The following is a 26,128-nucleotide window of genomic DNA, read 5'->3' on the forward strand; positions in this document are numbered from 1 at the left end:
TCGTATTTGTTTGATGAAAACACTCATTGCTCAACACTACTCAGAGATGATCTTTAAAAGAGTACATATTAAGTTCATTTTGAGGTTCATATTTGTATGTAGTGCCCAGTGGCGGTGCCAGAGTATTTTTGTTGGGTAATCTATGGTAGGGCTAACCCATACAGTGGTGGGGCTCAAGTCAGTATTTGTAATGTAATTACATACACGCTATATCGCACCCCTTGACAGTGAAACGCCACGCGTGAGGCTTTTATTAGCTTTTATTAGTCTCCTTTTATCAGCTAAATTACATCGAGAGCAACAGGTGTGAGTTAAACAATACAATAGCCTATTCTGCTAATTCCACGTTGTTACAACATGCTACGCAGCAGCAGAAACAAGAAAAGTTGGCATATAGAATTGACACGGAGAGGGAGAGAGACACAGACACAGGTAAACAGAGAAACTGACACAGCACACAACAGGTGGCCTGTCTCTATTGTCATACAAAACACTTTTTCAAATGACTATTACAAAATATATTCAAAACTCACTATTCACTCTTCAGGTGGGTCGTGTGACTCTGGCACCTGTTCGACTTGTACCTCAATGCGAGGGCGTTTAAGAACAAATCTATCCATCCGAAATATACAATTAATCCTAGAAGTTCTGCTGTCTGTCTGCAATTTACTCGGCGCGAGTTTGGGGACTTTTCACTGTGAACGTGACGAATCGACGTATCAGTAATGCATGACACAGCAGACCCAACGTTTCGTTGCTCTGATTGGCTGTAGGTCTATTCAAAATTGCATTCGGAGGCATTTTGATCTGACCGCGGCCGCGCTGATATTATACGCGAGAGAATTTCCACACCTTTATAAAGAGATTCTTAGTGAATAAAACTCCCCCACTACTTAGACTATTCCTTGCACCAAGGGCCGCCCCTCCCTACAGGCCAATCACGCAGGCTGCATGGGGCCCCGCCTTGCGCAGGGGGCCCCGCCCAGAGGGCCTCAGCTGCTGTGCGCAGTTCTCCGCTCAGTTCTCCGCTCAGTTCTCCGCTCAGTTCTCCGCTCAGTTCTCCGCTCAGTTCTCCGCGCACTCCCCGCGAGAGTGAGAGTGAGAGGTGACGAGCACGTCTGTAACCCATGCTGTAACCCGACACCGTTGCAATGAATCGACATCTGACCAATCACGGCTTTGATACGGCCACTAGTGCAGGTGAAGAGATGTCGGTGAAAAGACAGTTTCAGTCCAGCACAAGCAAGAGGGGAAAAAAATAAAAACATGAAGAAACTAGAGCATCACTCGAAGGTGGGTTATTGTATGAGTCAAATGTACAACTTGCGAATGTTGTATAAGTCTGCAATTCACGACATGAAGAAGGCAGTCTCTGCAGAGCATACAGGCTGATGGAGATGCAGTTATTTCCAGCATTCTTTATTTACCATTCATTCAAGTATGTGATGCCTTTTATCTGCTAATGTGCAGGAGGAAGAGAGATACACTGTCTGTCTAGTTGGCTTACATAACAGTTAAAGTTTACAGCCTAAAAAACATGGAGCATTTTCCCCCCTTTTATTAATTTTTATGTCAATTTGCACATTTCATGGTGATGCTCAGCCTCTCCCCTTAACTCCTAACAGTCATCATCATGGTGACGCTCAGCCTCTCCCCTTAACTCCTAACAGTCATCATCATGGTGACCCTCAGCCTCTCCCCTTAACTCCTAACAGTCATCATCATGGTGACGCTCAGCCTCTCCCCTTAACTCCTAACAGTCATCATCATAGTGACGCTCAGCCTCTCCCCTTAACTCCTAACAGTCATCATCATGGTGACCCTCAGCCTCTCCCCTTAACTCCTAACAGTCATCATCATGGTGACCCTCAGCCTCTCCCCTTAACTCCTAGCAGTCATCATCATGGTGACCCTCAGCCTCTCCCCTTAACTCCTAACAGTCATCATCATGGTGACGCTCAGCCTCTACCCTTAACTCCTAACAGTCATCATCATGGTGACCCTCAGCCTCTCCCCTTAACTCCTAACAGTCATCATCATGGTGACCCTCAGCCTCTCCCCTTAACTCCTAACAGTCATCATCATGGTGACGCTCAGCCTCTCCCTACTCCTAACAGTCATCATCATTGACAGCCTCTCCCTAACAGTCATCATCATGGTGACCCTCAGCCTCTCCCCTTAACTCCTAACAGTCATCATCATGGTGACCCTCAGCCTCTCCCCTTAACTCCTAACAGTCATCATCATGGTGACCCTCAGCCTCTCCCCTTAACTCCTAACAGTCATCATCATGGTGACGCTCAGCCTCTCCCCTTAACTCCTAACAGTCATCATCATGGTGACGCTCAGCCTCTCCCCTTAACTCCTAACAGTCATCATCATGGTGATGCTCAGCCTCTCCCCTTAACTCCTAACAGTCATCATCATGGTGACCCTCAGCCTCTCCCCTTAACTCCTAACAGTCATCATCATGTCAACCACAACACAGAGAAATACTGATAGCAATGTGTGTGTAGTTGTTGATACATTGCTGACAGAGGGAACTAGAATACAGATTTAAGAAATATCAGTTTTTGAGCATGTCATAAGCATGTTTTGTCTTGACTATATTACAACTAAATTATAATAAAATAATATAGTATTTATATTATTGAATTGATTATTATCATTATTAGTAGAAGTAGTTTATTTGCATTCATTATATTTAAATCTTTTTGAGGCTAGTATTTGGCAGGAAATGCAGACGTACATGCACATTTACCATTTACCTCACTGTATACAAAAGTAACTGTTGATAATAATAATAAACAGGAATTATATTTGCAAAGTAGCCTACTTTGTTTCCAAAAAAAACATTTTTCACTCCTGTCGGTTGGGGGGGGCCTCATCTCACAATGTCGCTTGGGGCCCCAAGTTGGCCAGGGGCGGCCCTGCTTGCACCCCTCTAGCATAAGCCCGAATGGTCTCAACCATATTGCGTCAGTAACGTGCACTTGTTGTTACAGCAGGATCAGTTTGTGTGTTGTGGACACGACCGGTAGATTTTCGCAATCCGTGTTCTCAACATGCTTACTTTAACATAATTTGTCATGGTCGGGCTAAGGTAGGGCTAAGCCATTTCTTGGTATGGCTGTAGCCTACCCCAGCCATACCCTGGCGCCGCCACTGGTAGTGCCTCTGTGACATGTCGCCATGCTTTAATGTTCAAAAAGCTCTTTATTTGTCTCATACTGCCTGTGCTGCAGCACCTCTTTTCACCCTCTGTCTGAAACCAGAGCCCAGTCTGCTCTGATTGGTTAGCTGGCCGGCTCTATTGTGATTGGTCAACCGCTTAGAAATGTCACGACCCTTAGCCTATCACGTACAATGTGTTGCAGCGCTAGCCAATAGGAGCGCGAGTGTTACATAGTGGGAAACAAAGGAGTTTTTACAGTCCTTGTTTCCAGTGTTTCTTTTTCTATGAGTTATCCTTGATTTCTCCACATTATACAACAACATGGGGGGGAGTGTATGGGAGAGAACACAGGAATTGGAGTCCTTGCAGACTATTTACATGCACACAAATATAAACACACTACAGTAAAGGGAAAACCTCAGAAAGAAATATGGGTGTTCATCATGAGGGAGATAACCCCTTCTTCCTGCTATATTTCTTACTTTCTTTCACAATTAAATGAACATCTGATGCATTCAAACCTTTGACAAACGATCTCACACATTTGAAATTAAGCGTATCGCTGCCAAGGAAAGCTCTCTGTGTTTTGCTATCCTCCAGAGTTGTGGTGTCTTGTGGTTCATAAACGCCTGCAGGTGAACTTGCCACATCTCCCCCAGGCTTGCTCTCTTCCATTCTTGATGTGCAAGTTTTCCTGCTTTAATCCTTTTCTAAGAACGCTCAGTTTCTATTTTTATCTGAAGCATCTTCTCCAAAAACTTCTCAGAGGACGCTTCCGCCATATTCCCAGCTGCTGCTCTATCACTCCGGTCTCTCTTTAGAGACAAATGTGGGAAAGGGGAACTTTTAAAATGGTAGTCTGTTCACAGGTGTTGAGAAAAGCTTTTTGTAACTTCTTTAAAAGAGACTTGAGACATTTTAGTGGCAACTAGCATAACACCAAATCTACAAATGACCTGTCCAAGGTTGAGTTGCATTTTGGGTAATTTAGGTGCAAGAATAATTGCGTATGAAAGAGTTTCGATTTAACAAACTAAAGCCTGAGGGCGGAAGGTATCCTAGGGCACTAATAGTAATCAAATCTGCACTGATGCAACCTGTTACCTCGAGGAAATGTGTATCTTTGAATACTCACTCCTGCTTTGATTTAGGATAGTTTAAATGTGTTGCAATAAGAAGTTAAGAGAGCAAAGAGGAGATAGGAAATGCAACAAGCTGCCCCCAATTCATCTTTAGGACCCAACAGATCATCTGATTCCAAAACTTGGGGGAATAAAACATTTAGCGTAAATTATTTTGACCTGGAAGAAGAAAAGCATGAGGGACTGGGCTCTTTAAAGTAGAGACACTACATACTGATATACACCTGAACATCAGCAGGAGAGGACTCTTTAAAGTAGAGACACTACATACTGATATACACCTGAACATCAGCAGGAGAGGACTCTTTAAAGTAGAGACACTACATACTGATATACACCTGAACATCAGCAGGAGAGGACTCTTTAAAGAAGAGACACTACATACTGATATACACCTGAACATCAGCAGGAGAGGACTCTTTAAAGTAGAGACACTACATACTGATATACACCTGAACATCAGCAGGAGAGGACTCTTTAAAGTACAGACACTACATACTGATATACACCTGAACATCAGCAGGAGAGGACTCTTTAAAGTACAGACACTACATACTGATATACACCTGAACATCAGCAGGAGAGGACTCTTTAAAGTAGAGACACTACATACTGATATACACCTGAACATCAGCAGGAGGGGACTCTTTAAAGTAGAGACACTACATACTGATATACACCTGAACATCAGCAGGAGAGGACTCTTTAAAGTAGAGACACTACATACTGATATACACCTGAACATCAGCAGGAGAGGACTCTTTAAAGTAGAGACACTACATACTGATATACACCTGAACATCAGCAGGAGAGGACTCTTTAAAGTAGAGACACTACATACTGATATACACCTGAACATCAGCAGGAGAGAACTCTTTAAAGTAGAGACACTACATACTGATATACACCTGAACATCAGCAGGAGAGGACTCTTTAAAGTAGAGACTCTACATACTGATACACCTGAACATCAGCAGGAGAGGACTCTTTAAAGTAGAGACACTACATACTGATATACACCTGAACATCAGCAGGAGAGGACTCTTTAAAGTAGAGACACTACATACTGATATACACCTGAACATCAGCAGGAGAGAACTCTTTAAAGTAGAGACACTACATACTGATATACACCTGAACATCAGCAGGAGAGGACTCTTTAAAGTAGAGACACTACATACTGATATACACCTGAACATCAGCAGGAGAGGACTCTTTAAAGTAGAGACACTACATACTGATATACACCTGAACATCAGCAGGAGAGGACTCTTTAAAGTAGAGACACTACATACTGATATACACCTGAACATCAGCAGGAGAGGACTCTTTAAAGTAGAGACACTACATACTGATATACACCTGAACATCAGCAGGAGAGGACTCTTTAAAGTAGAGACACTACATACTGATATACACCTGAACATCAGCAGGAGAGGACTCTTTAAAGTAGAGACACTACATACTGATATACACCTGAACATCAGCAGGAGAGGACTCTTTAAAGTAGAGACACTACATACTGATATACACCTGAACATCAGCAGGAGAGGACTCTTTAAAGTAGAGACACTACACACTGATATACACCTGAACATCAGCAGGAGAGGACTCTTTAAAGTAGAGACACTACATACTGATATACACCTGAACATCAAGAGGAGAGGACTCTTTAAAGTAGAGACACTACATACTGATATACACCTGAACATCAGGAGGAGAGGACTCTTTAAAGTAGAGACACTACATACTGATATACACCTGAACATCAAGAGGAGAGGACTCTTTAAAGTTAACAAATCTAAGTCAGAATAAAACAAAAAGCACAAAAAGAGAGAAAGATAATAAGTTATGGGTTTTTTTAACACTAGTAAATGTGTATTTGTGAAATGTTCATATTTGAATTAGTAACAGAAAGCAGAGAAGACACATTCTTAGAGAAATTGTTCATAAATGGAGTTCTTGGTTGGTAATAGTTGAGAACATTTTAAACCCTAGGAGACTTTTCTCATGAAGATGGCATCAATGATGGATGCTAAACTGAGTGTTTGGGGCACAGATGTACTTTCCCTTGCTCCCTGATAAATAAGATCTGTGTTTTGTTGCGGAGCTTTTCACCCCCTCCATGTGTTGTTGGTTTTTATGAATAATGCAGCGACGGATGTGGAAATAATGCCTGCGGTCTTGAGCTCAATATTCTCTTTGATACCTTCGCCCCCTGTTCCTCTTTTCTGGGGGAAAAGAGACACTTGTCATGTTGGATGAGAGGCACGCCAGAGATAGTTGGCCAAACAAGAGGGATCTGGGATGAGGAAGAAAGGCAAAAAACTTTAAAGATATAAGAAGGACGGAGGCAGAGCGACAGATTGGAAAAAAAGACGTATATCTAGACTTAGATATGCGAGGTGGAAAAGGCAGACAGGGAATGAGTGACGGAGCGAGACAGAAAGAGGTTGAAGAAGAGGAGAATTGTGGGAAAAGCAGCAGAAGAATAGGAGTGGTAATGAGGAGAGTTTATCAGCTCTTTAGGTGCCGTCTGCTTATCAAACAGCGCCAAACACCCAACCTATTAACTATTAATACACTCCTTCACTATCGCGCCTTTCCCCCTCCTTCATCTCTCTCCCTCTGGGTCTCTCCCTCTCTCTTTATCAAACACCACCCCCCCCCCAAACGCAGGCCAGATGAACTATTTAATGAAACTTGTCATTATCTGCCAGGACCCAAAGCAATTTACCGCGCTCCCCATTCACACTTTTTTCTCACAAGATGTCGGGGTTGACACGCGAGAAAAAAGACAATTTCTCCGTCTCTAAGTCTGATATCTCCAAAGCTTATTAAACTGCAGAGCATGTGTTGTAAAAGATTAATCTGTTGGTTTCCCAGGCAAACTTAAATTAGTCCCGCTCACCCTCGACTAAAAGGCATGGCTAATGCTGCCGTCCGCAGAGAGAGAAAGTGGTTCATATCGGGACCGAGCTCCAGGCCTAATCTAATGTCATCCTTCTTCTCCTCCTCATCATCGCTCCTCATTCCCTCCCAAAGTGTCCTTATTTGTTTCCTTTCATTCTTTTGTCTTCCTTTCTCCTGCTTCCTTGTCCTCATTCCCTCCTCTCTATGGGCACTGAAATTCAGGGAGTAAGCAAGAAGAGGCAAAACTTTTCTCCGTCTGTTTTACTCCAATTTCTTATCGTCTTGAAGTTAGAGTAGACTAGAATCGTTTAATGCATGTAATGAGATAAATAAATGCTTCTCCCTTTCAAGGGTGCCATCAAAACAAAAAACATCACAACATAAGACAACAAATACAGGTGAAAGCCGGGGTGTTGGCTCTTCTGAGGCAGCGGGAGGTGTACATGTCCATCAGGGAGGAGAGGGGGCAGCCGATGATCCTCTATGCTGCTTTTACGACTCTCTGGAGCCTGATCCTGTCGGCTTCAGTGCAGCTGGCGTACCACACTGTGATGCAGTATGTCAGTAGGCTCTCGATGGTAAAGCGGTAGAAGGTCACCAGCAGCTTAGTGGCCAAGTTGTTCTTCCTGAGCACCCTCAGGAAGTGCAGACGCTGCTGGGCCTTCTTGATGACAGCTGTGGTGTTGTCCTTCCAGGAAAGGTTGTTGGTGATGAGGACGCCGAGGAACTTGAAGGTGTCTCTCCACACACTCGCCGTTAATGTCGAGGGGAGCGAGGTCGTAGTATTCCTCCTGAAGTCTACGATGATCTCTTTGGTTTTTGTGGGGTTCAGTGCCGGGTTGTTCACTGAACCCCACGCTGAGAGCTTCAAGTTAAGACTAAATAAATGCAACACATGCAAAGATACTGTTTAAACCACGTCTTCATATTACCCGTAGAATCTAGAACTCAAAGTGTTTTGTGTTCCTTGACCTTTGCTTTCTTTTTAACATGTACAACTTTCTTTATTATGAGAACGATTGCTGGGCGTATAATGGCAAGGGTGTGCACGTTATGTGACGAATCCGATCATAAAACTAAATTCCCGAACGTCAGTCTGTTGTTTAAGGGTTAGCTTCTGACTTTCTAATTATAATTATTTTAAACGTCTTCTTCCCACATATAGTGCTCACATGCCACGAGAGTTGTAAACCATCCTCATTCAACATACCTTTACAAAACCGAAACTGCTTCTCAGATTTGACCCTGCTTTGTTTTAGAGTTTGGTTTTAGGTTAAGGAACAAACTGACTTGATTGGGGTTTAAGAGAGGTCACATTTTGGGTTGATTGTGCGAGGGGAACAGGAGGTGAGCAGTTCAGATCTCTGTTGACCCGTCAGAGTCTCTTCCTCTGCAGACTTCTTGTCTACTTCTATTTTTGCTAATGACGGAAGAGAGGCAAACAATTCCTGCAGCTTCAACAAAAACAAAGTCTTTCTTAAGACTCTTATCCATATTTCTTCATCACTCCTTCCCTTTCCTTTCCTTCTCATCTTTTTCAACTGCACTTGTATTTTCTGACTGCCTCTTCCTGTTTGTTATGCTCACCTCTCTTTCTCTCTGTCTCTGGTTGAGTCATCTAAAGTTTTCATGCTCCAGGCGAACGCCTCAAACACCTTCAACCATCCACTGCTAATTTCCCCTCGCTTCCTTCTCCCTCTGTTTTCTACCTTCAGTTCCTCGTTAGCGCTCCACTTTCCTCACTTTGTGTCTTGCCCCCATTCTTTTTGCTGTTAAGGTTTGCCTGGCCTAATTCATACTGTAGAAGTGTTGATTTCTTCAATTTGCACCAATAGCTATGAATGTCTTAAACATGCATCACTGGGTTTTTACACACCTACATACAAATGATTCACAATTTGTGTTAAAGCTCACCTATTGTGCTAAATCCTCTTCTTCATGTCTCTTCTACATCAACATGTGTCCCCTCTTCTTCATGTCTCTTCTACATCAACATGTGTCCCCTCTTCTTCATGTCTCTTCTACATCACCATGTGTCCCCTCTTCTTCATGTCTCTTCTACATCAACATGTGTCCTCTCTTCTTCATGTCTCTTCTACATCAACATGTGTCCCCTCTTCTTCATGTCTCTTCTACATCAACATGTGTCCCCTCTTCTTCATGTCTCTTCTACATCAACATGTGTCCCCTCTTCTTCATGTCTCTTCTACATCAACATGTGTCCCCTCTTCTTCATGTCTCTTCTACATCAACATGTGTCCCCTCTTCTTCATGTCTCTTCTACATCAACATGTGTCCCCTCTTCTTCATGTCTCTTCTTCATCAACATGTGTCCCCTCTTCTTCATGTCTCTTCTACATCAACATGTGTGTCCCCTCTTCTTCATGTCTCTTCTACATCAACTCCTCCTAGAGCACCATTCCTTATTTTTAACCAATCATCTCACAGAGGGGCGTGGGGAGTGGCTCCTTATTTTCATCCAAAGGCCCGGACACACCGGGCCGATTTTCGGCGTCGATAGATGTCGGTAGATGTCAGGCCGTCGATGAGCGTCCTGTCGCCCTACTCAGATTGGTGTTTCCCGCACCGTCGTGTCTTTTCGGCCGTTCTGACACCTTCCACCACCGATTCGACATGTTGAATCGGGAGGCCGTCGGCCAAATAAATCACTCTGATTGGCTGTTCAGCTAGCGAATCAGTGCATGAGAAGTGAAACGGAAGTGAGGGACCCAAACAAACTATTAAGAAGGCAAATCTGAGATTTCATTTAACTCCAGCTCTCGACTCAGGTTCGGGAAAGCCCCGTGAGCTTCTCGCTGTAGAGGGAAAATGGAATGCACATGCTATTTGTTGTTTGTTTATATCACGCAGTCTGTTCTTCTTCTCTCAGTTATCACGTAGTCTGTCTTCCGGTTGTTTTCTCTTTTGAATGACAAATACACACTACCGCCGCCTGCTGGTAAGGAGAGTTATTGCCACTCACACATGCGCAGTTCGTACGTGCTACTTGGCCGTCGGCTGAAGTCTTTGTGGTGAGTTCCAGTGTGACTGTTGGCCAAGACGCAGAGACGTGAGGCGACACAACAATCGGGTCCGTCGGGACGTGTTTTTGGTGTCAGTTTGTGTCAGGGCCTTAAAGTAACAGACAGAGAATCAGCACTTTTAAAACAGGGCTGAAACAGGGGGGATTATGGGATGCTGCAATGATCCGTTTGGTGTTTCAGCCAATCAGAGACATGTTCTGTATATATCTGAGACCTATAATAAAGTGAAGAAAAACAGTATAATAGGAGACCTTTAAATAAACAAAATGTCTGCTGTTTTCCAGTCATAGTGATCCTGTTTGTGATGAGGAAGCGTTACCAGAAGGACTCTCTGGTCAGTATGAAGAACAGCGGGGAGATTCACGAGCAGCTCGTCACCTACGATGAAGAGGGAGGAGGAGAGATGGACACTAATGGGTAAGTCAATAAAAAAAATATATATAAGAAAAAACACTTTTATTATTGTTGTGTAATTATTATAAGAAATATATCTAGAAATAAAACAATAAAGTGATTTTTTTCTACATTAAATTTGATATGTTTTTATATTGATATTTTGCTTATATGATTATATAATTAATTTGAAATTATTATTATATTAGAATTATTGTATTATTATTTATTGTTATATTCTTTTAATTGTGATATTATTATCATTATTATTAATATTGTATTATTATGAATTTTATGGTTATCAATATTGTAATTATAGGTTTTTAAATACTTCTTTATATTAATCTTCTTATTTGATTTAGCGCTATTATTTATATATTTTCACAAACGCATATATTAACCCTCTCTGATATGCAATATTTATATCATTTTGCTTAATCTGTCAATTTGATGACCCAGTTTGCGAAAAATAAATGATTAAAGTTGAATCTCATCTGAATCTAATCCTATCCATATTTAAACAGTACTAACACCACATAATCCCTACACACCATCATAATAACGCCAGCATACTGTTTGTGACTACCCGATCTGCATTGCGCATGTACAAAATGGTCCGCAATATTGGACAACTCCATATGGCAAGTCAAATAGGACACTTGACACAGTGGCGTTTGGCAAAGCAGAAAAAGGAAACTCAAAAAACCAAGAGAGATGAGTTATTGTTATTACAACGTGACTTCAATATTATTTAACAACTCTTTTTATTGGGTCCTTTTATTGGGTTTAGTACATTGTCAGAACGAGTGAGAAATGGATTTACAGTGATGTTAGACAGCTATCATACTGAAGACATTTTTACTGTGAATCAGGGGCGGACTGGGACTAAAAATCAGCCCGGGACTCTCGACCGGTCCACTTCGGTACCGCCGGCCCACCTCGGTACTGCAAGTAAATACCGCTAGTAAATTGTCGACGGGGGGGGGTGCTAGTGACTTATCCGACCGGCCCACATCGTCCGACCGGCCTACTTCAGTACCGGCCCATCGGGATTCGTCCCGATGACCAGTCCGCCACTGCTATGAATGTATGCAATATGTATGGCATTCATAATTTATATCTAATTACATTAACTGTGAATGTCTTTCATTTGATTTCAAATTAAATAAAATTACATACAAAAAAAAATTCTCGAGCATCCATCCATCCATCCATCTTCTTCCGCTTATCCGTGGTCGGGTCGCGGGGGTAGCAGTTCCAGCAGAGAGCCCCAAACTTTCTTTTCCCTGGCGACATCAACCATCTCGAGCATCCGTTTAAGTTTAAAACTCGCGCATGCGCAATGCATATTGGGCAGCCGTCTGTGTCAAGTCTCCTATTTGGGTTGCCGTACGGAGTTGTCCAATATGGCGGACCATCTCGCACATGCGCACTGCGGATCGGGTAGGGATGCGGATCGGGTAGGGATGCGGATCGGGTAGGGATGCGGATCGGGTAGGGATGCGGATCGGGTAGTCGCACTGTTTGCTGTCAAAGGACATGAAGGCAAAGTGGTGGACACAAGAAAAGTGTAAAAGACAAGCAGCATAAATTATTATTGAAATGTATGCTCCTATAATATGAAATATGTGCTCTGTTGGATGCTTTCTGAATAACGTATGTTTTTAAAATGATAAAATATCACTTCCTTATGTGAAATTAGATTGAATACTGCAGTCAATCATCTTAGTGTATGGACTTTCCCCTATTTTTCACTGATTATTTGGCTTTTAATGTCATATTAAGGACTAAAGTATGTGTTTACCAACAGGCAAGACATGGTTAATTTGACTACAACTCAAGCCCAGTCTGCTCTGATTGGTTAGCTGGCCGGCTCTGTTGTGATTGGTCAACCGCTTAGCGATGTCCCGCCCCTTAGCCTCAGCCATCACATACACGTTGGGATGTCACTATGTTACAGAAGTAAACAAATACAATACGATATGATAATACTTTAATGGTCAGATCAAGTCTGAAATTTGACTTGCATCACAGCAGCTCCATGTGGAACATCAACAGACAAGTGTCAAGACACACTACATGAAAAAAAACAAAAACATTTTACATCTCAATCACTGAGAGAAGACATGCTCAAATACCCTCTATCACAAATGCTATCAGGATGTTACTGGTGTGGCGTGGAGTGATACTGAGCAGTATGTGTATGTAAGCCTGCATCTAGAAGTATGTATGTAGCATGGCTACGAAGTTGTCTCATAGAAAGGTCTACGGATACCTTAGTACACTCCATGACATGCGGTCAATTATACAGCATAAAGGATTATTACAGGGGGGGAGTGTGTGGGAGAGAAACTCCCTGGGAAACACATGGATTTTAACCTTTGCAGACCATTTACATGCACTAAAACCTATAAAACACTACAGGAAAGGGAAAACCCCCCCAAAAAAGCACGATGGGCCCCTCTCTAACAATGGTTCCTCTCTCTTTTCAGCTACGATGTCTCGATCCTCTCTTCCGCCTGTCACGATGGTTCCCTGCTCCGCCACCCGGACCACCAGCACCCCTCCCTCTATGCCATGGTGCAGAAGGCACCCCCCCCACCACCACCTCGCTCCACCCACAGCGTGTAAGGGCGACATGGCGGTGATGATCGAGGTGAAGAAAGACGAGGCGGATCACGACAGAGATGGCTTTCCGTACGACACGCTGCACGTCTACGGATACGAGGGTCCCGAGTCTTTAGCCGAAAGCCTGAGCTCTTTGGGAACTTCCTCCACCGGATCCAACCTGGATTACGACTTCCTGAACGACTGGGGTCCGAGGTTCAGGACCCTCGCCGAGCTGTACGGCGTGGACGGACCTGAATACTACCATCAATACTAGATAGAGACCTTCTAGTGGATCAGAATATGCCAAAATGCACACACGAAACGAGTGGTGCAGGGATGACATATTTTTTTAAGTTAACATCGCAAGGGAGCTCCATCTACTAAGCGCAATCAGATTTGTTTATGAGATTTGGAAATATAAACCCATTCACGTTGTGTTCAGCAGGATATCGCCACGTTTTGAGACCAAGATTTTTAAGCGTAAATGCAATCTCCAGAGGTAAACAGCGAACAAGAAGCTAACAAGAAGCTAACAAGAAGCTAACGTACGCTAGCTACAGCACGGTCAAATTACTTCACGTCAACACTAACTAAATACTAAGCTAAAGGTGGCTAATATTCAGCTTGATAACGTTTAGTAGTCTTATTTAGACCTAATTTCTGGCTTCGAACCAAAAACAAGTAAAACAAAAACATTGACTTCGAGATGAGGCAACAGGAAGTGGTAAAATGCTGACTCATTCCCTGCTTTAAGGACACATTCCTGCACCACTCTATAGCCAAAAGCATGCAAGGACACACACATTCACACACTAATAGAAGCAGGCTTTGACGCTGTACGAGAGCTTCAATTTCTTTGTTTTTTTGGAGATCTCTTTCTTCTTCTTCGAGTTTGACATTTGCCTCCTCCTTCAAAGAGATCACAGCCATGAGAGAAAGTGAGAAGTAACTGCTTCACACGTGTGCAGGAGGATTGATTGATGGTGACAGCGTGAGAGTTACACCCTGAGGAGGATAATGTTTTTTTTATTGTGTTGTGAAGTTTCTGCACCATAACCCTTTTATTCCACCTGGGAAGACCCTAGTCTATTCGGATGAAGCTACAGAGCGAGTTAACGTTGGATAATTGACGGGTTAATCAGGTCACTGCTGGCCGGAGATTTATTTCTCAGTTATACCAATTATTTGTTGTCATTTCGCATTTGATTAATGTCTTAGTTCCTTTGTGCATAACCATTTTGCATTCCTTTTTGACTGGATTGCAGGTAAATGTTCTGGTCTGTTTTTAAATGAGTTCCTTCTATGCACCTTTATCTATCTACATATACCAATGATGCATATTTCTCTCTACATTTGGACAACTTAAAATGGACACATGACTTATTTTTACCAAAAAACTCTGCATTAAAACCACGCAGTCTTCACTTAACCCTCCTGTTGTGTTCGGGTCAAATCTGACCGATTTACTACTTTCATCAATCATCACTTTTTTGTTTTACATTCGATTGCATTAAGGCTTCACGATATCCTTCACAGTAGACATTTGAACATATACAATTGCTGATTACCACTTTCATTGAATTGCGGATGATTTAGTCAACTTTGTAACACCATGGTGTTCCCGGTCAAAAATGATCGCCATAAAGAAAAGGAATTAGTAACCATCCGGATCAGATAAAACACACACACACACACACACACACACACACACACACACACACACACGAACACACATGCACTAGATGTGTTTCCCCCCCTTATGTGCCCCTCCCCCCACATGGATCACACCTGGCACACGCAATACATGTTCAGTGTCTATTCTTTGTATATTTACTGCAGTTCTTCATGTGTACCAGTAGTCTGATACAATATGTACAGTTTGAAAGGGTGTTAAATGAAATTTGGTGATGGTTAATGGTTTTTGTGTTAATGTAATAGCAGTTAAAACAGGACCGGTCAAATTTGACCGCGAACACCAAAGTAAGGGGGGGGGGAACGAAGACAATAGGAGGGTTAAACATTACTCTATATATTAACCCTTGTGCATCCCTTTAAAAAAATGTTAATCTCATGTCAATAGAGGACAAAAATATCTCAAAAACTGCAGAAAAATATCATATATTTATTATATTTTCCACATTTACTGAGTTAAACATTTTAACCATGTTCATTCCTGATTATAGGCTATTGATTTCCATTCAAATTCACAATTTTAAGACTTTTGAAGCCAGTTTGTTTTAATATTAACGTTGTTTTTCAAGATCATGAAACCAGAAATATGTCACATGGGGTAAATGTAGGTCAATACACATAAGCACACATCACATATTGACATTTGAATCAATGGAAGTTTAAAATATATCCCTTTCCATCAAATTGAGGATGCAAAATGATCACATAAAAAAAAAATCAGCTCCTTGTTGGTTTTGCCATAATATACCCGTCTTCTCTTTGGTGTTGACGGCCTGTAATCTCTTCAATCTTTGATGTTTTTTTTATATCTGACAAAAGGGCCATAAACACTGAGAACGAGGTGATTTTACTTTTGATCTGATTTGACTTGTAAATACGAACCGCCTGAGGGGTTTATTGTTGGAGGTGAAACGTTTCCACAAGAGTTTTAAAACTCAAAGAGGTTTCGAGTGTTTGATCACAGCAGGGGGGCCGGTTGTGTTCGTGCTTTTTTCTGATAAAGAAACCAAATCTTCATGGAGAGTTATCAGTCTGTGATGTCCAGTGGGTTATTTGTGATATTCCCTCTTCCCACTACATTTCCCTTGAAGCAATATCGCAGCATTCTTGACATTAAGGTATGACGAGTTGTAAGAAAAAGTTCCTGAATTGGACCTAAAGTAGAAACCTTATGACTGATTATAATAGGAATTTTCTAAGTAATTTGGGGTTATTTTCCCAGTCAATCTAAGAGGAGGAAACCATCAGAAAGACAGACTGAGAGGAAATGGCTCCACTGCTGCTGCTCAGACAGAATTACAGCGTGTTCCCGGGGTTTTATTTGACAGAACCTATCATCACGGTTTATCGTTCAGATGAAATCCCAACTCTCTGAGGCCTACTGGAACAAAAGTCATTCGGAAAAACTCCGGAAACACGGAGTGTCAGGAGCTTCTGAGGTGGCTTCAATAGCTTTAACCTCTCATCCTTTTTGGCTACTGTCCGGACAAAAACTCTACAAAAAACATGTCAATCTTTCGAGGATTTCAGCACTTTTTATAGAAAACCGTTGATTATCATTCAAACACTACTCTGTCTTTACTGTAGCTCGTCCAATATTACAATAAGACTCACTTATAATGGCTTAGTGATTCGTCAAAAAATACTTTATTTAGTTATTATTAGGGTAGTTTCTACACTTTTACAGCAGCAATGTGGTATAAACTATACAGTTATCCATGAAAGACACTCCTTGGACCCATACGTATCCTCTAATGCATTTTGTTGTTGTAAAATGCAAAGAAATGTAAATCTTCCAATGAGATTAAATGGAAAAAAAGTCACAAATTATATTTCAGAAGCTGGAAGCAAGAAAATGTCGGGCATTATGTCCGAAAAGCAATGCAGACGCTGAATTAATTAACAAAATAGTTTTGAATTATATGTGTTAATCACTTATTGATTGACTATTGGTTTGAGCTTTATCATGGCTTTTCTCTTACATTACATCTTAAGGTTATCAGATACAATTGACCGCCAGTTTTCCAAGGCAAGGCAGTCGAGCAGAACAATACCAAGGGACATTTTGACTGAATTCATCATTTATAAAAGGTCATAAAGGAAAAGGGTCACTTATTGTTAGTGCTTACACCTTTAAATCACTGTAAAATGGCACCTATTTCAATTAAAACAGTCCATTTGTCAATTTAAATACATTGTTCTTCAAAAGACACAGCCATGTATCCTCAAGACATGTCGAGTGAATAGCAGTTTAGAGAATAACGTTTATTTATTCTCCCGTTTACTCTGTTTTGTTTGGACTTGAACTTGTTTTCTTTTAAAACTCCGGCCTCCTTGGACGGCCATTTGACGGACACAATAGCTGGAAGCCCTTTAAAATGTTTTCCTGTGGGGGTTTTCATATACATACTTTAGAGCAGTGAGTTCCTCCAGCTCACTCTCAGTCTGTCTCTCTCCCTGTTTGCCTCCCCCATTATCTTTCCCTCTCTAATCAGCTAAAAACCAAACAGTGGACTTGACTTCCTGTCCATCTGGAGTTAAGCCCCGCCCCTTCCTGTCCGTGTTATCTCTCCAACACATTGTGCTCACTTCCTGTTTAGCACAGCCTGGGAAACAACATTAGTTAGAGAGGAAAAAGGGGTTAAGAAACCCAGAAAGACAAGATGGAGAGAACAATGTGCTGAGAAGTGATGAGATCTCCAGATGAGCAGAAACACTTCAGAGTGTGTGTGATGAAACACCGACACACACACACACCTAGATGGTGTCAACATCTAGGTGCCAGGGGGTGCCATGCCTCTTTTGTCATTGTTCAGGGACGCGGGAAGTCAGTCAGAGTTGGGGGTGCGGGGGGGATGCTAGTAACATCTCGCAGCGCCGAAACTGTGACGCGCTGGGGGGGGTGTGCTAGTGGAGCCTCGCAGCGGAGAAACTGTGACGCGCTGGAAGGGGGGGTGCTAGTGGAGCCTCGCAACGGACAAACTGTGACGCGCTTACACTGTCGGTGCGCCACGCTGGGGGTTGCGGGTGATAGTGGAGCCTCGCAGATGGGGGTGCTGCAGCCACCTCAGCACCCCCCCTTCCCGCGTCCATGTAATTGTTATACTTTAAAAAGTTTGCACTGATGGTTACATTTCAAGTGTTTTGTAAGAATAAAATCAAAGGCCCCTTGGAGAATCCAAAGATATTTCCAATTTCCAATCAAACATGTTTTTTATAAGCCTCGTTTTACATTAATTTTAAAAAGATTCTGGCGGCTATCTTTGTTTGGGTTGAAGAAAAGAGACTCCCCTTGTGAAACTTCACTGTACACTGGAGGAAATGTTATTTTGTTCTGTCCTTTTCTTGTATTATTGTTGCATTTCTATGTGTAATCATCTTATTTTCAGCCTTTATTTGAGCGTATGTGAGTGTTTTCGAAATCATCACCTCCATTATCCAATTTATATCCAATTTCCTAACAGCAATAAGTGTTGCATGTACTTAGGGTGAGAAAACCCGAGGCATTTTTAGATATGGATGGGAGAAAAACAACGTCGCCAATTATGGCCAGCAGTGTTTTCCACTTTTACTACTTTTCAAAATTCATAACTACATACATTAAAGCATCCAAAAAAATACAATATTTATCATTACAGTGATACGGTCGGACAGGATGGGATTCATTTAAAGTGTTCTTCTTATTTTGTAAAATAAGACTTCCTTATTCCATATAACATTTAAAACACATTGATGTCAGACTGCCATACACATTTATATGGATTTGATTGCAAAACATCACTGCATTCATGAGGATCTGCTGAATCCACCATGTAACAGTGATTTAGTTGTTTAAAATCCTAAAAAAGTGCCATTTTTATTTCTAATTTATGGACAGCAGTTGTTCTGTGAGAGTGTATGTATCAAAAATAATAAACTTTGGGTGCAGAGAGTGAAACCAAATCGCTCAAGTTGGGACCCATGTACTGATCATAATTCCATTGTTGAGGTCGACTAGAATAGATTTACATTGTTCAATGTTCCAAACTCACATTGGTTTCTCATACAGCATCTCTGTATAGTATGTGTATTCATTCTCTGTCCTAAACGGCTGGTTGGAGCTCCTGCCCCCCCCCCCCCCCCCTCCCTGTGAGCCCAGTGGCCGTCTGCGAGACAGCAAAACCCAGCCCAAAACCCAGCCCGAAACCCAGCCCGAAACCAGCCCGAACACACACACACCCGCAGCCTGGCTGGGAGTTTGTGTGTGTGCTCACACACAAACTCCCAGCCTCGCCGCGTCCAGCCGTCTCAGGGAGGAGAAATCGGCGGGGCTGCAGCTGAGAAAAGATTGAGTGTGTGTGTGTGAGGAAGTCCGCGGACTTAACGTAACGTAACGGCTCCACGGATTGGTCCATTTTGACCAATCCACGGAGGGGTCGTCGTTACGTCACTTGGTTCCCGGAATAAAAAAATGTAAAAAGAGAAATGTCCAACGAGGCGTTCTGGGGCAGCATAGACAGGTCTTCTCTGTGTTTTACTCGCTACAGGGTGTACTTTGAGGGTTTGTGACTCTGCAGACCGTTTACATGCAGAAAAACCTTCATAACACACAAGGGGACGGGTGATAACCGTAAAAGCATGACATGGGACCTTTAATGTCACAAAAAAAAACACTTAATATGAATTTACTTGCTTCAACAAACCTTTAAGTGATGTATCTCTAATTTTATCTGTGTATCCGATGTGTTAATGAGGGAGTTAAGTGTATATACAAAAAAGAAATGTGCCTAAAAGTGATTTTGTATCCGGCCTCACCTTCCTTATTTTTAGTGACTGTATTTAGGAAACTTGACACAATCTGTTTTAATTGCTGTGAAAAGTTTCTAAAAATGAAAATGTGTGTGATGTTCTGTCTGTGTGTCCACTGTGTGTGTGTGTGTGTGTGTGTGTGTGTGTGTGTGTGTGTGTGTGTGTGTGTGTGTGTGTGTGTCTCCACTGTGTGTGTGTGTGTGTGTGTGTGTGTGTGTGTGTGTGTCTCCACTGTGTGTGTGTGTGTGTGGGTGTGTGTGTGTGTGTGTGTGTGTGTGTATGTGTGGTCTAGCATTACTATACTTGTGGGGACCTAAATCTGTTTACATAGTCACGTGTGGGGACTGGCTTCCCTTATGGGGACAAATTGGAGGTCCCCATAAGGGGAATCATTCATTTTAGGGTGAAGACTTCGTTAGGTTTAGGATTAGGGTAAGGGTAAGGGTTAGGCATGTGTTGGTTATGGTTAAGGTTAGGATAAGTCTCCAGGAAATGCATGTAAGTCAATGTAATGTCCCCTGAAGTGATGTATACATGGTGTGTGTGTGTGTGTGTGTGTGTGTGTGTGTGTGTGTGTGTGTGTGTGTGTGTGTGTGTGTGTGTGTGTGTGTGTGTGTGTGTGTGTGTGTGTGTGTGTGTGTGTGATTGTACATACACTCAAATTGGTGTGAAGCCAATAAAAGAAAAGAGGAACCACATAGGATTAAGATGTTGTGTAAATACAGTAAGAAGTCTTCAAGGGAGCAACATGTGCCTTTATGCTTTAAAAAAAATACTGTACTTCATTTTTTTGATGGCAACACAATGTTTTTATATTTTGCTTTTATGGTGTATAGCAACTACTTTTTATTACCTGACATTTTTGTAAGTGTAGAATAAAAATAAACACTCAAATATGATTTGTGTTGTCTTGTGTTTGTTGTTTCCAAGATACTTCAGCAAAGATGTTTGATTATATTGAATCAAACGTGATCATTAGTAACCAGATATCAGTATGTAGTGTCTCTACTTTAAAGAGTCCTCTCCTGCTGATGTTCAGGTGTATATCAGTATGTAGTGTCTCTACTTTAAAGAGTCCTCTCCTGCTGATGTTCAGGTGTATATCAGTATGTAGTGTCTCTACTTTAAAGAGTCCTCTCCTGCTGATGTTCAGGTGTATATCAGTATGTAGTGTCTCTACTTTAAAGAGTCCTCTCCTGCTGATGTTCAGGTGTATATCAGTATGTAGTGTCTCTACTTTAAAGAGTCCTCTCCTGCTGATGTTCAGGTGTATATCAGTATGTAGTGTCTCTACTTTAAAGAGTCCTCTCCTGCTGATGTTCAGGTGTGTATCAGTATGTAGTGTCTCTACTTTAAAGAGTCCTCTCCTGCTGATGTTCAGGTGTATATCAGTATGTAGTGTCTCTACTTTAAAGAGTCATCTCCTGCTGATGTTCAGGTGTATATCAGTATGTAGTGTCTCTACTTTAAAGAGTCATCTCCTGCTGATGTTCAGGTGTGTATCAGTATGTAGTGTCTCTACTTTAAAGAATTCTCTCCTGCTGATGTTCAGGTGCATATCAGTATGTAGTGTCTCTACTTTAAAGAGTCCTCTCCTGCTGATGTTCAGGTGTATATCAGTATGTAGTGTCTCTACTTTAAAGAATTCTCTCCTGCTGATGTTCAGGTGTATATCAGTATGTAGTGTCTCTACTTTAAAGAGTCCTCTCCTGCTGATGTTCAGGTGCATATCAGTATGTAGTGTCTCTACTTTAAAGAGTCCTCTCCTGCTGATGTTCAGGTGTATATCAGTATGTAGTGTCTCTACTTTAAAGAGTCCTCTCCTGCTGATGTTCAGGTGTATATCAGTATGTAGTGTCTCTACTTTAAAGAGTCCTCTCCTGCTGATGTTCAGGTGTATATCAGTATGTAGTGTCTCTACTTTAAAGAGTTCTCTCCTGCTGATGTTCAGGTGCGTATCAGTATGTAGTATCTCTACTTTAAAGAGTCCTCTCCTGCTGATGTTCAGGTGTATATCAGTATGTAGTGTCTCTACTTTAAAGAGTCCTCTCCTGCTGATGTTCAGGTTCATATCAGTATGTAGTGTCTCTACTTTAAAGAATTCTCTCCTGCTGATGTTCAGGTGTATATCAGTATGTAGTGTCTCTACTTTAAAGAGTCCTCTCCTGCTGATGTTCAGGTGTATATCAGTATGTAGTGTCTCTACTTTAAAGAGTCCTCTCCTGCTGATGTTCAGGTGTGTATCAGTATGTAGTGTCTCTACTTTAAAGAGTCCTCTCCTGCTGATGTTCAGGTGTATATCAGTATGTAGTGTCTCTACTTGAAAGAGTTCTCTCCTGCTGATGTTCTGGTGTATATCAGTATGTAGTGTCTCTACTTTAAAGAGTCATCTCCTGCTGATGTTCAGGTGTATATCAGTATGTAGTGTCTCTACTTTAAAGAGTCATCTCCTGCTGATGTTCAGGTGTGTATCAGTATGTAGTGTCTCTACTTTAAAGAATTATCTCCTGCTGATGTTCAGGTGCATATCAGTATGTAGTGTCTCTACGTTAAAGAGTCCTCTCCTGCTGATGTTCAGGTGTATATCAGTATGTGTGTCTCTACTTTAAAGAATTCTCTCCTGCTGATGTTCAGGTGTATATCAGTATGTAGTGTCTCTACTTTAAAGAGTCCTCTCCTGCTGATGTTCAGGTGCATATCAGTATGTAGTGTCTCTACTTTAAAGAGTCCTCTCCTGCTGATGTTCAGGTGTATATCAGTATGTAGTGTCTCTACTTTAAAGAGTCCTCTCCTGCTGATGTTCAGGTGTATATCAGTATGTAGTGTCTCTACTTTAAAGAGTCCTCTCCTGCTGATGTTTCAGGTGTATATCAGTATGTAGTGTCTCTACTTTAAAGAGTTCTCTCCTGCTGATGTTCAGGTGCGTATCAGTATGTAGTATCTCTACTTTAAAGAGTCCTCTCCTGCTGATGTTCAGGTGTGTATCAGTATGTAGTGTCTCTACTTTAAAGAGTCCTCTCCTGCTAATGTTCAGGTGTATATCAGTATGTAGTTTCTCTACTTTAAAGAGTCATCTCCTGCTGATGTTCAGGTGTATATCAGTATGTAGTGTCTCTACTTTAAAGAGTCATCTCCTGCTGATGTTCAGGTGTGTATCAGTATGTAGTGTCTCTACTTTAAAGAATTCTCTCCTGCTGATGTTCAGGTGTATATCAGTATGTAGTGTCTCTACTTTAAAGAGTCCTCTCCTGCTGATGTTCAGGTGTATATCAGTATGTAGTGTCTCTACTTTAAAGAGTCCTCTCCTGCTGATGTTCAGGTGTGTATCAGTATGTAGTGTCTCTACTTTAAAGAGTCCTCTCCTGCTGATGTTCAGGTGTATATCAGTATGTAGTGTCTCTACTTGAAAGAGTTCTCTCCTGCTGATGTTCTGGTGTATATCAGTATGTAGTGTCTCTACTTTAAAGAGTCCTCTCCTGCTGATGTTCAGGTGTATATCAGTATGTAGTGTCTCTACTTTAAAGAGTAATCTCCTGCTGATGTTCAGGTGTATATCAGTATGTAGTGTCTCTACTTTAAAGAGTCCTCTCCTGCTGATGTTCAGGTGTATATAAGTATGTAGTATCTCTACTTTAAAGAGTCCTCTCCTGCTGATGTTCAGGTGTGTATCAGTATGTAGTGTCTCTACTTTAAAGAGTCCTCTCCTGCTGATATTCAGGTGTATATCAGTATGTAGTGTCTCTACTTGAAAGAGTTCTCTCCTGCTGATGTTCAGGTGTATATCAGTATGTAGTGTCTCTACTTTAAAGAGTCCTCTCCTGCTGATGTTCAGGTGTGTATCAGTATGTAGTGTCTCTACTTTAAAGAGTCCTCTCCTGCTGATGTTCAGGTGTATATCAGTATGTAGTGTCTCTACTTGAAAGAGTTCTCTCCTGCTGATGTTCAGGTGTAATATCAGTATGTAGTGTCTCTACTTTAAAGAGTCCTCTCCTGCTGATGTTCAGGTGTGTATCAGTATGTAGTGTCTCTACTTTAAAGAGTCCTCTCCTGCTGATGTTCAGGTGTATATCAGTATGTAGTGTCTCTACTTTAAAGAGTCCTCTCCTGCTGATGTTCAGGTGTGTATCAGTATGTAGTGTCTCTACTTTAAAGAGTCCTCTCCTGCTGATGTTCAGGTGTATATCAGTATGTAGTGTCTCTACTTGAAAGAGTTCTCTCCTGCTGATGTTCAGGTGTATATCAGTATGTAGTGTCTCTACTTGAAAGAGTTCTCTCCTGCTGATGTTCAGGTGTATATCAGTATGTAGTGTCTCTACTTTAAAGAGTCCTCTCCTGCTGATGTTCAGGTGTATATAAGTATGTAGTATCTCTACTTTAAAGAGTCCTCTCCTGCTGATGTTCAGGTGTGTATCAGTATGTAGTGTCTCTACTTTAAAGAGTCCTCTCCTGCTGATATTCAGGTGTATATCAGTATGTAGTGTCTCTACTTTAAAGAGTCCTCTCCTGCTGATGTTCAGGTGTATATAAGTATGTAGTATCTCTACTTTAAAGAGTCCTCTCCTGCTGATGTTCAGGTGTATATCAGTATGTAGTGTCTCTACTTTAAAGAGTCCTCTCCTGCTGATGTTCAGGTGTATATAAGTATGTAGTATCTCTACTTTAAAGAGTCCTCTCCTGCTGATGTTCAGGTGTGTATCAGTATGTAGTATCTCTACTTTAAAGAGTCCTCTCCTGCTGATGTTCAGGTGTGTATCAGTATGTAGTGTCTCTACTTTAAAGAGTCCTCTCCTGCTGATATTCAGGTGTATATCAGTATGTAGTGTCCTCTACTTGAAAGAGTTCTCTCCTGCTGATGTTCAGGGTGTGTATCAGTATGTAGTGTCTCTACTTTAAAGAGTCCTCTCCTGCTGATGTTCAGTGTGTGTATCAGTATGTAGTGTCGCTACTTTAAAGAGTCCTCTCCTGCTGATGTTCAGGGTGTGTATCAGTATGTAGTGTCTCTACTTTAAAGAGTCAATCTTCCCTGCTGATGTTCAGGGTGTGTATCAGTATGTAGTGTCTCTACTTTAAGGAGTCCTCTCCTGCTGATGTTCAAGGTGTAATATCAGTATGTGGTGTCTCTACTTTAAAAAGTCTTCTCCTGCTGAGTTCAGGTGTAAATCAGTATGTAGTGTCTCCTACTTTAAAGAATTCCTCTCCTGCTGATGTTTCAGGTGTGTATCAGTATGTAGTGTCTCTACTTTAAAGAGTCCTCTCCTGCTGATGTTCAGGTGTATATCAGTATGTGGTGTCTCCTACTTTAAAGAGTCACTCTGCTGATGTTCAGGTGTAATATCAGTATGTAGTGGTCTCTACTTTAAAGGTCCTCTCCTGCTGATGTTCAGTTGTATATCAGTATGTAGTGTCTCTACTTTAAAGATCCTTTCCTGCTGATGTTCAGGTGTATATCAGTATGTAGTGTCTCTACTTTAAAGAGTCCTCTCCTGCTGATGTTCAGGTGTATATCAGTATGTAGTGTCTCTACTTTAAAGAGTCCTTTCCTGCTGATGTTTCAGGTGTAATATCAGTATGTAAGTGTCTCTACTTAAAAGAGTCCTCTCCTGCTGATGTTCAGGTGTATATCAGTATGTAGTGTCTCTACTTTAAAGAGTCCTCTCCTGCTGATGTTCAGGTGTATATCAGTATGTAGTGTCCTCTACTTTAAAGAGTCCTCTCCTGCTAATGTTCAGGTGTATAATCAGTATGTAGTGTCTCTACTTTAAAGAGTCCTCTCCTGCTGATGTTCAGGTGTATATCAGTATGTAAGTGTCTCTACTTTAAAGAGTCATCTCCTGCTGATGTTCAGGTGTGTATCAGTATGTAGTGTCTCTACTTTAAAGAGTCCTCTCCTGCTGATGTTCAGGTGTATATCAGTATGTAGTGTCTCTACTTTAAAGAGTCCCTCTCCTGCTGATGTGCAGGTGTATATCAGTATGTAGTGTCTCTACTTTAAGAGTCCTCTCCTGCTCATGTTCAGGTGTATATCAGTATGTAGTGTCTCTACTTTAAAGAGTCCTCTCCTGCTGATGTTCAGGTGTATAGCAGTATGTAGTGTCGCTACTTTAAAGAGTCATCTCCTGCTGCATGTTTCAGGTGTGTATCAGTATGTAGTGTCTCTACTTTAAAGAGTCCTCTCCTGCTGATGTTCAGGGTGTATATCAGTATGTAGTGTCTCTACTTTAAAGAGGTCCTTCTCCTGCTGATGTGCAGGTTGTATATCAGTATGTAGTGTCTCTACTTTAAAGAGTCCTCTCCTGCTCATGTTCAGGTGTTATCAGTATGTAGTGTCTCTACTATTAAAGAGTCCTACTTCTGCTGATGTTCAGGTGTAT

The 26,128-nt window shown here is 41.6% G+C and overlaps 1 protein-coding gene across 1 annotated transcript in view; it reads left to right on the forward strand.

Annotated features, from left to right (window-relative positions):
- The window catches only part of cdh5 (cadherin 5), a 59,968-nt gene extending 45,267 nt beyond the window's left edge, over positions 1-14,701 (forward strand). Inside the window, 3 exon segments of the mRNA XM_034216505.1 lie at positions 10,559-10,691; positions 13,160-13,256; positions 13,258-14,701. Coding sequence (XP_034072396.1) covers positions 10,559-10,691; positions 13,160-13,256; positions 13,258-13,551 — 524 coding nt within the window. The 3' untranslated portion in view covers positions 13,552-14,701.
- Positions 14,702-26,128: the final 11,427 nt, after the last annotated feature.

The sequence above is a fragment of the Gymnodraco acuticeps genome, unplaced genomic scaffold, assembly GCF_902827175.1.
Source record: "Gymnodraco acuticeps unplaced genomic scaffold, fGymAcu1.1, whole genome shotgun sequence".
Classification (NCBI taxonomy): domain Eukaryota; kingdom Metazoa; phylum Chordata; class Actinopteri; order Perciformes; family Bathydraconidae; genus Gymnodraco; species Gymnodraco acuticeps.